Genomic DNA, 13783 nt, shown 5'->3' with positions numbered 1-13783 from the left:
AGAAATCGAGCCCTCAATCCATGCAGCGTTCATGCTCGTTGTATTGAGGAGAAGCGAGGAGAGGTGACATGTACTGTGAGTTCATAAATTCATGCATTTATACAGTGAAAAATAGTCTTTTTTAGGCTGGAACTGAGAAAGTCTTTGCGGTCATTTTATATAGTTGGGTGTTTTAACCAGACTGTGGCACACTGGCCCAGACTAGGTATGGAAATAACCAGACTGAGTCTGTCTTGCAATTGTTTTCTTCTTGCAGCATGTCTGTAAGGCAGCCATACTCGTATACCGTATTTACTGTGTCATTAGATCTTTTGGGAATGGCTTTTATAGACTTTCTGTAGTCTCCTCAGAAAGTGCTGTTGAGTGTCACTCTACAGAAGACATCGCAAGGGCGAATTCCTCTCCTGGTGCTCAGCTACATAGCTGTGAGTAGGGATCTCTCTCTGCACACCCAACGTGTCTGTAATTTGCCTGCTGATACAGTATTTTTCCAAGCGAGACCACAGATTCTAGGCACAGGTAGCCTGTATTGTGCTTCCCAGCCCTGGGAGCAGAGAAACACCAAGTGGCACTTGAACTTTCATTGCGAGAGTCTAACTGAAGTATATTACTTAGTTTTAACAGTGTGCAGGGGGAAGCAAGAGCCTAATCCTGTGTCCTAAATTTGGATACAGTGCATGCTTCTGCTGGCCCTTGCTTTATCTCATTTTTAAGTACATCTATTTCAAAGAAGAAGAATCTAGGATATTTTAATCCTGTGCTGTAATGGGAAGATGCCTAGATACTTGTGTTAGGCAAGTCCTCATTTTAAGGGGAGGCCAGTGTTTGGCATGCAGTTCTGTCCCTGTATCTTCAGTTACAATACAAATTAGGCACTGGTTTGAAACAGTACCATTTTAATTGGCTAGGAGACACTTGTGTGCAAATACACTTGCTTTGCTGATGCAGGCTTAATAACTGTCAACGCAGTTTTGTCTTAAAACATGCTCTAGTTGCAGATCACAGAATCATAGAATGTGTTGGGTTGGAAGGGACCTTTAAAGGTCATCTAGTCCAACCCCCCTGCAGTAAGCAGGGACATCTTCAAATAGATCCGGTTGCTCAGAGCCTCATCCAGCCTGGCCTTGAATGTCTGCAGGGATGGGGTCTCCACCACCTCTCCGGGCAACCTGTTCCAGTGCCTCGCCACCCTCATTGTAAAGAACTTCTTCCTAATGTCTAATCTAAACCTACCTTGCTCTAGTTTAAAACCATTGCCAGATGTATTCTACAGATACCGAACAACACACAGTCATCCCATCTAACCATGTGTCCTTTGCTGAGATGCTAGATGCATGTTCTGCCTAGGTCCCCTCTTTTCTTTTTCTCCATCTGCAAGTGAGGAACTAAAATTGATTCCTGACCACTGTCTAAAAGAAATCTATAGGTCCCACTGAAACCATTAGGTGTTGCAGGCATACATTCCATTTAACATCAAGTCTTAGCTCTGTCTAGCTGTTCGTAGATATAGAGAGCTTGAAACAAAGATTTTCTTTCCACATGGAGAGATGCTGAAGTGTATCTCATCATACTTCGGTGTCTGTCCATGCCTTCTGTATGCTAGTGTTTTCAAGATGGATGTGGGATTTCCTTCTTGAATATTGCTACAGTGACCCGTTAACCTTTTGGTAGTACTACCCATGGTATTTCATTGATAGTGTGGCATTGGCTGGGCTGGTGATGGCTATATTTGTGGAAAAGATGTTGACATCGATGGCTACCCTAATGAAGAACTCTTATGCTCTGCTGAAAACTGCAGAAAGGTAAGAAATTCTTTCTTAATTCTATAATAATTCAGAGCATGAAAGGGTGAAGAGGAAGAGTGGAAGAAACATGACTAGATGTATTAATCTTTTTGCAAGTTATTGAATTCCTCTGGATAAATTGTATTTAATTTCATTAATTGATAAATTAAAACAATAATAGAAAAAGTCGTTAACATTATGAATGCATCCAATTTACCCATAGAACACCAGATGTGTCTCATTTTTTGTCTAGGACAATTGCAGATTTGTCCCAAACTCTGGACAAGAAGATGCCGATGGTGATGGGATTGGAGATGCTTGTGATGACGATGCGGATGGAGATGGCATTCCCAACGAGCAGGTGCTGTGTATAGATCAGGGTGCAGGGGTCTGTGAAAACAAAAGGATTTCACTTCACTGCAATAGGCAGTGGTTTTTGAAATCTGGCTCGCTACTATTTGCCAGAAATTATCCCATACCAATCACTGTCAGCAGGTCTCTAAATCCTGGCTCTTTCTTTTATATAATGGTCGCTTTATAAGACCTAAAAAACCCAGGCTGTCTCACCCAGCCTTAAATCTCACCAGTGTATGTTCCACTGTTACATTTTAGCATTGAATTCTAGCACTTTCTGTGTACAGAACTTGTGTCTTTGTGTCACCATCTCGCATAGCATGGCCTTCAGGAACATTTGCATTAGTATCTTTCTTTTTAAAGGGCAGGTTTACCTGACATCGCATTCCATGAGGGATCCAAAACCCACAGAAATTAATGTATGTCTTGCCAATAACTTGAAAAAGCTTTGAATCATGTTTGCAAAGTGAAAGAGGTTTCCATGAGGGTACACTACTGCAGAATTTATCAGAGAATAAATTCAGAGTGTAAAAGCTGTTTTGTGTTCACCCCGTATCCTCACATGCCCACCGTTACTCTACATTAAGATCCTTCTGTGATATTGCTTAATGCACTCCCAAGGAAGACAAGAACACTCTGTCCAGAGTACAAATGTCCTTGTGGAGCTTGGGCAGACTAGCCATCACAGAAGGTCTGTCTCAGGCTGTTTTGCCACAGAAGACAATCCTGGAAGCTTGAAGCAACTGGTTTTATTAATGTTCTGTAAGGAAGGATGTTAGATTCTCCTTCAACTGTAAATCTATATGCAATTTCAACACCTTTGCAATCAAGTAACTTCCATATTGTTGCTAAGCTGTGTTCTGCCTCCATGTGTGCAAGAGGATGAGGATAGGAGAGGAACGTTTACAACACGTTGAAATAAAATTATCTCCATTTGCCTCCTGATGATCTTAGAGAGTCAGTAACAGCTTGATTGACGAAAAAAAAAACAGCTTGCACCTTTTTTCATCAAAAAGTCCCGGTTTTCCAATTGTTTCAGCTTTGGTTTGAATCTCTACCAGAAGGGGGCAACCGCCTTTCACCGAGAGCATCTACAACCCTGTCAGGGTCTCTGAACAGCAGCTGTTCAGAAGGACCATGTAAGGAAGCCAGGGCACTAAAACAGGTTACTCACCATGGATGCATCCCAAGTAAAGCTTTATGATACTGGGTGTTTATGTTTAGGGTTCCTACGGTGTGGTTCAAAGCAGAACTTTGAGGGAGTCAGTGAAATCAGATCCAGAATTAATAGTCACATTAAATGTCAAACTGCTCACAGTAGTCATTTTTTGTGAAAGTAGAAATAAATACAAGAGTTGTATAAACTCACTAAAGTAGAAATTAAAGACTCAGAGCCTGGTTCATGTCTGATTTGCATCTGTGTCTCTTGCAGGATAACTGTGTCTTGGTTCCCAATGTTAACCAGAGAAACGGTGACCAAGATATCTTTGGAGATGCTTGTGACAACTGCCGCAATGTCCTGAATAATGACCAGAGGGACACAGATGGTGATGGGAAAGGAGATGCTTGTGATGATGACATGGATGGAGACGGTTGGTAATTCTTCACTTCCAGCTTCTCTGATGTTCTTGAAACTTGCCCAGAGCATGCTGTGTGTTAGGAGGTTTCCTGTCACCAGCAACACATTGTCTTTCTTCATGAAACCCGTGTTTGGAATCCTTTTTATTTAGATTAATATATATCTTTTAGCCTCTGTTGGAAGCACTGAACACTGTAACAGATAAAACAAGCCATGTTTCATGCATAAGTTAAGGTCGTTGGTCATTCAGTAATTCCTTAAAGGTGCAAACGTGTCCCAGAGTACCCAGCTGTTGCCTGTCCCACATGCCCAGATGCTACATAATGCATTATTTTCATTGCTGTAGCAGGCTTGAAAGAAGTGAAAAAATCACAGCCCTTCAAATGCAATAACGAAGGTGAAACATCCCATCCTGTAAGCTGTGATACAGGAACAGGATAGAGTGAATTGTATGTAAGAAATGAAGTGTGTGTGATGGGGTTGAAAGCTGTTCTTTAGCAAGGTGTTTCCAACTTCTGTTAAACGAACGGATGCACACATAAGAAAGATTGCAAGATTAAGTAGTTGCTGAAAAGGAATAATGTCTTTATTATTCTTGATGTTTATGTTGTCTAATAACAAATATGGGAATTGTTTTTAACTAACATCCAATCCACTTTTCGCTAGGTATTAAGAACCTTTTAGATAATTGTCAGAGGATCCCCAACCAAGACCAGGAGGACAAGGATAATGACGGTGTTGGTGATGCCTGTGACAGCTGCCCTACAGTCAGCAACCCAAACCAGGTTAGCAGGCAGAAGGAAAAAATATCCTTGTTTAGGGAGAGGGACTGCTGAGGTCCAAAAACATGCAAGAGAATGAGGCAGCCCGTGCAGCCACAGGGTTTATCTTCTAATAGTAGGTATTCAGGAAAGTTTTATGGAGTTCAAACTCTCCCAGCATAGGAAAGGGAAGCCACCAGGTGTATTCTCATAGCTTGGGATGTTGTTAGCGCCTCTGCCCTGCCAGTATCTTCTACTGTCATGCTCTGAAATGTCAGCGTGCTCCGGTCCCATGGAGTCCAATGCCAGACTCCACACAATGGTGTGGTTTAGTTACACTTGGTATGTCTTTAATTAGCACAAAATCCTGGTGTCTTTATTGAGCAAAACTTTCACTGCTCCAAGGTGAGAAGTCAGTGAGTCTTTTCATATGTTTTGAATTATGATTAAACCCCTTATGACTAAGAAAAAATATTGGAAGTTTTAGAGAAACATGAGGGATACTTATTTCCAGTACTAGAGGAATCTTGGCTTGAACTACTCATCTTGCTTAAACTGCTCCAATCAAGTTTAACCCTGTTTATTCATTGTCTGTTTGGGGTTTTTTTCTTCCATAAAACTGAATTTTTGGTGAGATGGATGTTGCAAACAAGAAAATCTGTTTTGTAAAACAAATGTTTTTCTACGCTTTTATTTTGTATTTGTATTTGGTTTGGTTGTGTTTTGGTTTAATACTCCCATTTTAATAGATGCTCTCAGCAGCTGATACTGGAACTTTCTCTGTTTCCTTTTGCAGTCGGATGTTGACAATGACCTGGTTGGAGATTCCTGCGACACCAATCAGGACAGGTATGCTGTGTCGTGGCTGGTAATAGCAGCAGGGAAGTGGAAGAGGCTAGTCTTGAGCTGAAGCATGCAAGAGAGCTGTAGAGAGATTCCTAGAGAGCTGTAATCCCTCAAACTAGCCAGGGTTTAATTCCAGTACCTCCTCGAAGAGACGTTATTTCAAAAACAACGTTATGATTTATGAGCCTTGTTGGTTCCCCTCCCTGTAGCAGTACAGTTACAGAGCCCTTCACCTTTAGCCCCATGTTCACACACGCTTCCTTTGGGTTCCTGTGGAAGTGACATTCAGAGCAGTTCTCTGGCCGTAAAACCCAGAGCACTGCTCTGAGCTTCTTAGTGAGGTAACGTCTTTTTTCTTTTCTTTATTTTTCATTCTTCTTTTCTTTCTTTTTTGCTTTCGCAGAAATTTCACAGTTAAGGGCTGTATGTTTTTCTGTAAGAACCTTGTGTTTCAGAAACAGAATTTCATTATCAAGTGTAAAATGTTTGCAGATAAACCCCTTTGCTTTAGCACCGGGAGAGCGGCAAGGCTCCTCTAACGGCTTCTACATGCCCTGAGCGTTCAGGGGAGCACATCCCATGACAAACTGCTAATGGCTGGCTGAAAGCAGCTTCTGCGTAACCAGCTTTGGGGGTGGCAAGTCCCCCCACCGCGTGCTCCTTACTTACAGCAAGAGGAAAGGGAAGTGAAATGCTGTTCTGGCACAGCGTTTCACCAGCCACAGATATCTGTAAGGTCTCACCCCAGTGCTGTTGGTGGGTGCGGCTGTCTGGGGCGATAATTGCGGGTAGCCCACTTCCCCAGCCCCACAGGGAGCATTCCCAGTCTTGGCCAGTAGCTGCCATGGCCCCCAGCTGGCAGCTGTTTTACTTTTAAGTAGACATGGCTTTGGGTTTTTTTTCCTGTTTTAAAAAAGCAGTTTTTCTTTTTTTCCTCAAACCTAACTAATGTGTATGAAGCATTGTCTGGTAGAAACGCTGTAGCTCTGCCTGAGGTTAACATTGCAATAGATATATATGCATAGTCCTCATTGCATTTTATCTCAAGAATGCGCAGACATTAGCTGCTCTGACCTAAAATTGAAGCACCTTTTTTTAAGCAGGGAGAGAGAGGTGGGAATATGCGTAGCCATAAGCTGCAGCACTGCCCTAATTTGTCTGCATGTCATTTCTGCTCTGCCTGTGCTAGGCAAAAAGCTACTTAGGGGAAAGAGGCCTGTTTATCGCCAGAAACCATTTTGTTTGTGGTGTGTGTACAAAAAAGCTGACTTGAGGGCATTTTTTTTGCACAGATGCACTTAACTGTTGGCATGGAGAAAGAATGCAGCCACGCCATAACTTCTCAAACCCTGTTCTATAGTCTGTCTCCCCATTCCTGGTGACTCTTCACTGTAACAGCTGGTGCAGCCATGGGCTGGCAGGGTGTTTGGAAGCTACAGGCTTTCTCCTCTCTTACTGCACGGTTTCTCTGCGGGGCCATAATGTGACAAAACTTCCTGTGCAGGAGGGTGAAAGTGGTGCTTGTTTTTAATCAAGGCTGATTTCAGGTGCTCGTGCAGAGTCTCCCGTAAATTTTCATTCACACTCACACTTGTGTATTCAGGAGCACCAAGATGCTTGTGGACAACATGTTTGACAAGGGACACTAGCTGTGGAGCTCATGCTGTCTCCTGGTTGCCTTTTGATTGGTGACCCTGTCCTTGTTGGATGTGCGGATCCTTTGTGGATCTCAAAGGATCTCCTTTGAGAGTGGATGTCATTTGGGATCTTGGGCTCTGGTATCTTTTCCCACTCCATGTAAGGCTTCTTTTTCTTTTCCTTATCTGAGTATTTTTATAGCTCCAGGCTTAGTCTTCATCATCCTGCCACCTTATCATACAGTCTCTGTTTGTTCTTTGTCTCCTCGCTGTCCATCCACCTGAGCCACACCGGGTCATGGTGCCCCACTGGTCTGTTTCCAGCTCCGGGGGTGCCTCCAGTGCATTTCCCCCTCAGGTACCTGTGCTGTCCCCCATGCAGGGGCAGGAGCTGATGGTGGTGTGCCATTTCTTTTCGTCTCTGTGCTTGCAGCGATGGTGATGGGCACCAGGACAGCACAGACAATTGCCCCACCATCATTAACAGCTCTCAGCTGGACACGGATAAGGATGGGTTGGGTGACGAGTGTGATGAGGACGATGACAACGATGGCATTCCTGACCTCTTGCCCCCAGGCCCTGACAACTGCAGGCTGGTCCCCAACCCAGGGCAGGAAGACGATAATGGTAAGATGGGCCTTCAGGAGCCATTTTGGTGCTTAGGCACTATATCCTTCCCCAAGCATTACACAGGTGCCCCAGGATCCGACACAGTCACCATGTGTGCATACACTCATCCCAGGAGGGACCCCAACACACAGAAGCCCTTTGGCTGAGGCAGAAGTCCTCAGGTCCCCTCCCCAGGCACTGTGGCCATCAGGGCTGACACTCCACCTGCTCCTCAGGCACCCTGATCCAGTGGCTTGGCCAGATGTGGCTACTTGTTGCACCATAAATCTGCTTTCACTTCTCCGATGCATTCAGGTGATGGAGTCGGGGATATCTGCGAGTCTGATTTTGACCAGGATACAGTGATTGATCGGATCGATGTGTGCCCTGAGAACGCAGAGATCACGCTGACGGACTTCAGGGCCTATCAGACAGTGGTGCTGGACCCAGAGGGGGATGCGCAGATTGATCCCAACTGGGTGGTTCTGAACCAGGTAAAAATACATCTGGTCTTTCGTACCTGTCTGAGAAAGATTATTTAAAAACCACAGTAAAACTGTCTCTAATTGCTGGACCTCTGGCAAACAAGTGGAAAGTGGAAGCTCTTGGTTAGTTGACTGTTTTACAGGAGCTATAATGAAGGAACTTTCTTTTAGCATGTGATAGGTTGAAGCTTGATGCCTGTAATAATCTAAAATAATTGCAGGCTGGTCAGCTTGTTCTGCGTGGATTTCTCTGTTGCCAAGAAGAGAAACACGAGACTTTTATGTCACCCTATTGAAGTATTTCTGTGGCAAACAGTTTCACGAATCCTTCCCAGAATTTGAAAGACTGACCCACTGTATAGCAGAGCATTTACTCCTAGATGGAATCCAATAACTGTTTTTTACACCAACAGATTTTAGCCTTCAGGAGGCTAATATGTTCTGAGTCACAAGGAATATGCAATTAATTCCCACTGACAAAGTCTCTGCCAAGCCAGCTGAGATTGTATACACCTTCCTTAACCCAGTCCTGGCATCCAGTTTAATCCCGAACTCCTTGATCAAACAGTATGAGCTAAGGCTAGGAAAAGCTCTCTTCCCTCCCCGTCCCTCTTTTGCCCTCTTTCCCACCTCCACCTCTCTCCAGTCCTATCTCCAGTTCTGGCCAGGTTCAGTGATTTACAGAAGACTGGGGTAGGGAAAGAAAGTATGGCCAATTCTGCAATGGGAAAAGAAAAAACCTTTCCTGACTCAGGGCACGTAAGCAGCTGAAACACTAGTATTTGATTATAGTTCTCATTTTAATTCAGAGCTACAAGTGTTAGAGACATGTTGTGAGCAAACGGGGGAGATGGATGGAGGGGGTGCTATAGAGGAGGCCCAAAGACGCTGCCAGGCTGAGCTAACCCAGCTCGTCATACACTCACCACCCTGAATTTACTCTTACAGGGCATGGAGATTGTGCAGACTATGAACAGTGATCCTGGCCTTGCTGTTGGTAGGTACCCTCTTCTGAGATTCAAATTTTACAGCAGAAAACTTACAGCATGCGAACGCATTTTCTGCAGACTTGTTTTTAACCTGCGTGTATCTTCAGGTTACACAGCGTTTAACGGCGTTGACTTTGAGGGCACTTTTCATGTGAACACGGTGACAGATGATGACTACGCTGGCTTTATTTTTGGTTATCAAGACAGCTCTAGCTTTTATGTTGTAATGTGGAAACAGACTGAGCAGACGTACTGGCAAGCGACTCCCTTCAGAGCTGTAGCAGAGCCCGGCATTCAGCTAAAGGTACTGGTCGTGGCTCCTAGCTGGGGGCACAGTGGTCACCACAGCCCGGCTATGCCACCCTGCCATGTGTTGGCCACGCCGCCCCACCGTCTGACTGCATTGGGCTAAGCTGCCATGCCCTGCATTGGCCAAGCCATCACACTGCATGTCGGCCGTGCTGCCCGACTGCTGCTCCCTCCCAGTGTCAAAAGGGCTAAGTCAGGTGCCTGCCACACTGACCTGTTAATAGCACCATTTTTCAAGGAATGTCATCTTCCGTCTTGCCCCTGCTCATGAGCTGGAGTGTTAGTCTCTGCTCGCTTTGTGCTCTGACTGTAACTGGCCAAATTGCCTCCGTCTCCTTGGTCCAGGTTGCTTTTCCACGCAAGCAGTGGCTGTGCTTATGCAAGAGAATTTAGGGGCTTGTGAGCAGGAGGGAGGGTGCTTCTGCAGACCTGCGGCCTGCTACAAAAAAGACTCGGAGCTCCTGAAAGTGACATTTCTCTGGGATTTCTGCAGGCTGTGAAGTCCAAGACAGGCCCTGGCGAGCACCTCCGCAACTCCCTGTGGCACACGGGGGACACCAATGATCAGGTCAGGCTGCTGTGGAAGGACCCCCGAAATGTAGGGTGGAAGGACAAAGTCTCCTACCGCTGGTTCTTGCAGCACAGACCCCAGATCGGTTATATCAGGTAAGAGAGGAAAGGATAGATAATGTCTGCCTAAACTGTTGTGTCACAACACCTAATTCAATGCCTAATAATCTGAGAATTTATAATATGTCTGGGCTTTGCACTGATGAAGCCTCATAACAGGTTAGACTTTGGAAATTCAGCCTGCAATTATTTTCCTAGGAAAGACAATTCTAAGCTAAGCCTGTTTGTAACTGAAGTTTTCTATCATCTGGCTGTTGTAACTGTGCCCTACCCTAATAAACCCTTTTCTGGCTTTTAAAACCTTGTTTTCCAAGCTACTACTGGCCCCTGATCTGAACACCAATGCATTTCAAGATCCCTTAATTTTGATCTTTTGGAATATTTTTGTTGGAATTATGATAATTCATTTACATATTCTGGGATAACAGATTTAATGAAAGTTGTCCATTGTGATCCCAACTAGGATCTGTAGTTATCCTGATGTGACAGATCTCAGATTACATAGCATATATGCAGAAAGTTTGTCAAAGCTGTGTAATGCATGTTATCCATTCTTATTTTGTTATTTGGGGGGAAAAAAAAGATATTAAAAAAAAAATCATGATTCAGGAGGAAACATTTAACTCTGCAACATCCGGATCAGTGGGAATTATACTTGCAGATCAAAGTTGATGTTAAAATGCAAAAAATAAACTGCCCTGGCATCATCAGCTCAGGTTTTGAAACCGTGTAATAGAACAGAAATACAGGTAAGTCAGTTGTTCTTCAAAAAATCACTATTCTGCAGTTGAGATGCAGTAACTTGATAATGGTATAATTATTCCGCTTTCCTGGTGCAGTGCATCATCTTCAGCGCTAATTGGAGCGAGCATGTTTGACTTGACGCTAAAATGGATTAAGAACATTTACACTGTAATTGTTGTGTCCCAGCCACAGGGCAGTAGAGAATAGATCTTGGGTGGCAACTTTGCTTTAGACCGAGCTGTTTGCGAAGCTGCTTCATGAGCAAACATCTGCCTGTGGTTGAAGTCTCTCTAGCCAGCTGAATTAATGCCCCCTGCAACTGAGAAAGGGAGCGAAGTCAGTGTCACAAAATCCTTCAAAAACTAAAGGCAGCCAGGCCTCAAGCGAACCTCTGCCAGCTCTCTGTCCGCATCTCGCTGTGGTCTGTTTAGGCCCGATGCCACAGACCGTAATGTGTCTAGCAAAGGTTTTCCAAGGCTTCAGGGGAGCCTAGGAAAAAGTCACTTGAGCCAGCCTCTCCCATGGAAATTCGAAAGACAACAGGTTCTATTCATTGTACAGATGCTTTTGAACTGCCTCAGCAAATCAGGAAATAAACTCAGGAACATAACAGGAACTGGGTTTTTTTTTTTCCTTTATTTTATGAAAAGACACAGGAACTTTCTTTCCCTTCACAATTCGCTTGTTTTCTTCCATGTCAGACCAGCAGCATCCTCACCCAAAACAGAGCCCTCCAGGCTCATCATCCTCTAAGTCGTTCACCCAGCATCCCGGAGGCTGAGGACTTGGTGTCGACGGCGCTGCAACAGCTCGGCTGGCTCCAGCGCGGTCCTGCTCCAGCCCTCGGTGCAGGGCACACGCCAGGGAGCTGGCAGGGTGCAGCTGTTCCCAGAGCTGTTTGGGAATTTGCTGATAGGTTTTCTAACAAGAAGATGCCAAATCATCAAAACCGTTCCTGGAACTAATCATGTGCACGTTTTTAAAGAAATCTCACAGTCAAGTTTAAGATTCCAAGTGGTTTGAAACTTTGCTTAAAAAAAAAAAAAAAAAAAAGAAAGAAGAAGAAAAAACAAGCTTAGCTTCAAACTGTGAGACAATATCCATCTGGCCTTCTTCGGCCGATGTAATCTGGTTCTCCCTTTCTCCTATAACTATCAACTGTGGAAATTTTCAAGAGTCAAAGCTCTCAGGCTGACTGACTACAGGGGAAAAAATTCCAAGGCTTTTGTAGGGTGTGTAAAAAAAACCCAGCCACCATGAAAACACCCTCCCTGCTCTTGCCAGCGTGCAGCATTGCTCCAGTTCCCAGCTTACAGAGGAGCTATCTTAACAGCTTCTTCTCCCCTGGGCTCGGTGGGAGGGTAGCATGTCCAAGGCTAGAGCCACCATGGATAATGAAATTACTTTTACGAGTGTTGCAGTCCCAGAAAAGACCTAACAGAGCTTCTGTTTGCTTTCATTAAGGGCAAGATTTTATGAAGGCTCTGACCTAGTGGCAGACTCCGGTGTAACTATCGACACCACGATGCGAGGAGGACGGCTTGGAGTTTTCTGCTTCTCTCAGGAAAACATTATTTGGTCCAACCTGAAATATCGCTGCAATGGTAATGTTGCTCTTATGTCGTTTTAGCTAACAACTAGCAAGTGACCATGAAGAACCGGTAGTGTGGCTGTTGGATTAAGCCATTTTGCAGCCTTTCCTTTGCTTTTCAGTTACAAGTCATTCACAGCTGTGAAATGCCTCCCCTGACACCCGCAGCATGCTGCAGCCCAGCCAGACGGGAGCTAACACCTCACCACCGCTCCTCCCAGAGCAGTCACTCTGCTGCAGGGACTGTGCCAACTAAGTAGTATAGCTGTCATCAGAGAATTAGAAACGTTATTTAAAATCAGCCAACCGTGAGAGCTGTACACACGCAATAGACTGAGGCCATCACGTATGTAGGATGCCTTGAGCTCTGAATACAAGATGAAATAAATCTGGAGAGCCAGTGGGATCAGTCACCAGGTGTCAGTGTCACTTGTGAACTTGCTGGTTGCTCCTGTCTGTGGCAGGACAAGATCGTAAGATGCCCTTCCTCCCACGGACGAATGCTTCTGAGACTCTGTGGGAGCGTGCTGGCTCGCTCCTCTTGGGGTGAGAGCCTTGCCGCTTAGCCCTCATCTCCCACTATATAGAAGAACTCAAACCACGGTCGCTCACACCAAGCTGATCATGTCAGGGTATTTCTGCCCTGGCAGCAGTTCAGCTAACTTGGAGTGGGGCTAGAGGGGCTGCCCCCCTCCTCTTAGCATCAACCCCTACCTGACCAAGGCTGCCTTAGGAAAACTAAGTTACCAGTCAAGTTGGAATAGTTTCTTTGTCTGCTTTCTACGGATCCACGAAGCCCAGCCCAGGTCTGCAGTGGACACAGCTGCTGCGCAGCCACACCCTGGCTCTGTGGCTTGTTCTGGTGGTGGACCCTGGTTCTTGGGCACTCGGTACACCTGGGCTGGTGCTGGCAGGTCATGGTTAAACAGGGGAACTTCTAGACAGTGGTGCTTACAATTAAAAATTACTTTGCAAGAGTCTCAAACAGGATGTGTTTTCCCAGAAAGCATGTGTTAAAGCTGCCACTGAAGTCGCAGATACTTTCCTGGCAGTGAGCAGGCAGTGGCCTTGCTGCAGGTGCTGCAGTTAAGTCAATGAAACCCACTCGAAGAATTCTCTGGAGTTCCCAACTATCCCCGCATTCATTTCAGACAGGTTCCTACATTGCAGAAAAGGCTTAAAAAGAATTTTCAAGCCTCAAAAAGAGGAAGTGATCAACAAAAAGCAAAGGACTTACTTACCCCTTTTATTCTATATATTATGTGTATTTATATAGTTACTTCTTTTTTTGAGTTTGGAGTTACCTTTCCTGCATCAGGGTGGAAATAATCAGAGTAAAGTCGAGGTCACGCAGTTGAGCTTCGTTGCTGTGGCTCCATCTTTGGTTTCATCTTTAGCTCTACGGTTAGCTCTGTGGCTCTCCAGATAAAATGTTCTGGGATCTGGCAAAGGCACACCACAAACT

The 13783-nt window shown here is 44.9% G+C and overlaps 1 protein-coding gene across 2 annotated transcripts in view; it reads left to right on the top strand.

Moving 5' to 3' along the window:
- Positions 1-13783, top strand: part of THBS4 (thrombospondin 4) — a 42588-nt gene that overhangs the window by 27954 nt on the left and 851 nt on the right. Inside the window, exons 10-21 of one of the 2 annotated variants that reach the window (XM_074568892.1) lie at positions 1-75; positions 1698-1802; positions 2038-2145; positions 3571-3730; positions 4384-4502; positions 5275-5327; positions 7395-7588; positions 7886-8064; positions 9004-9052; positions 9152-9348; positions 9847-10019; positions 12192-12331. The exon at positions 1-75 is cut by the window's left edge and continues 78 nt beyond it. In XM_074568892.1, the coding sequence (XP_074424993.1) occupies positions 1-75; positions 1698-1802; positions 2038-2145; positions 3571-3730; positions 4384-4502; positions 5275-5327; positions 7395-7588; positions 7886-8064; positions 9004-9052; positions 9152-9348; positions 9847-10019; positions 12192-12331 (1552 nt within the window). The remainder of the gene's footprint in view (positions 76-1697; positions 1803-2037; positions 2146-3570; positions 3731-4383; positions 4503-5274; positions 5328-7394; positions 7589-7885; positions 8065-9003; positions 9053-9151; positions 9349-9846; positions 10020-12191; positions 12332-13783) is intronic. The other variant, XM_074568893.1, reaches the window with a different exon arrangement.

This window comes from Larus michahellis, chromosome Z (assembly GCF_964199755.1).
Source record: "Larus michahellis chromosome Z, bLarMic1.1, whole genome shotgun sequence".
In the NCBI taxonomy this organism is placed as follows: Eukaryota; Metazoa; Chordata; class Aves; order Charadriiformes; family Laridae; genus Larus; species Larus michahellis.
This window is presented reverse-complemented; position numbering and strand designations above follow the sequence as displayed.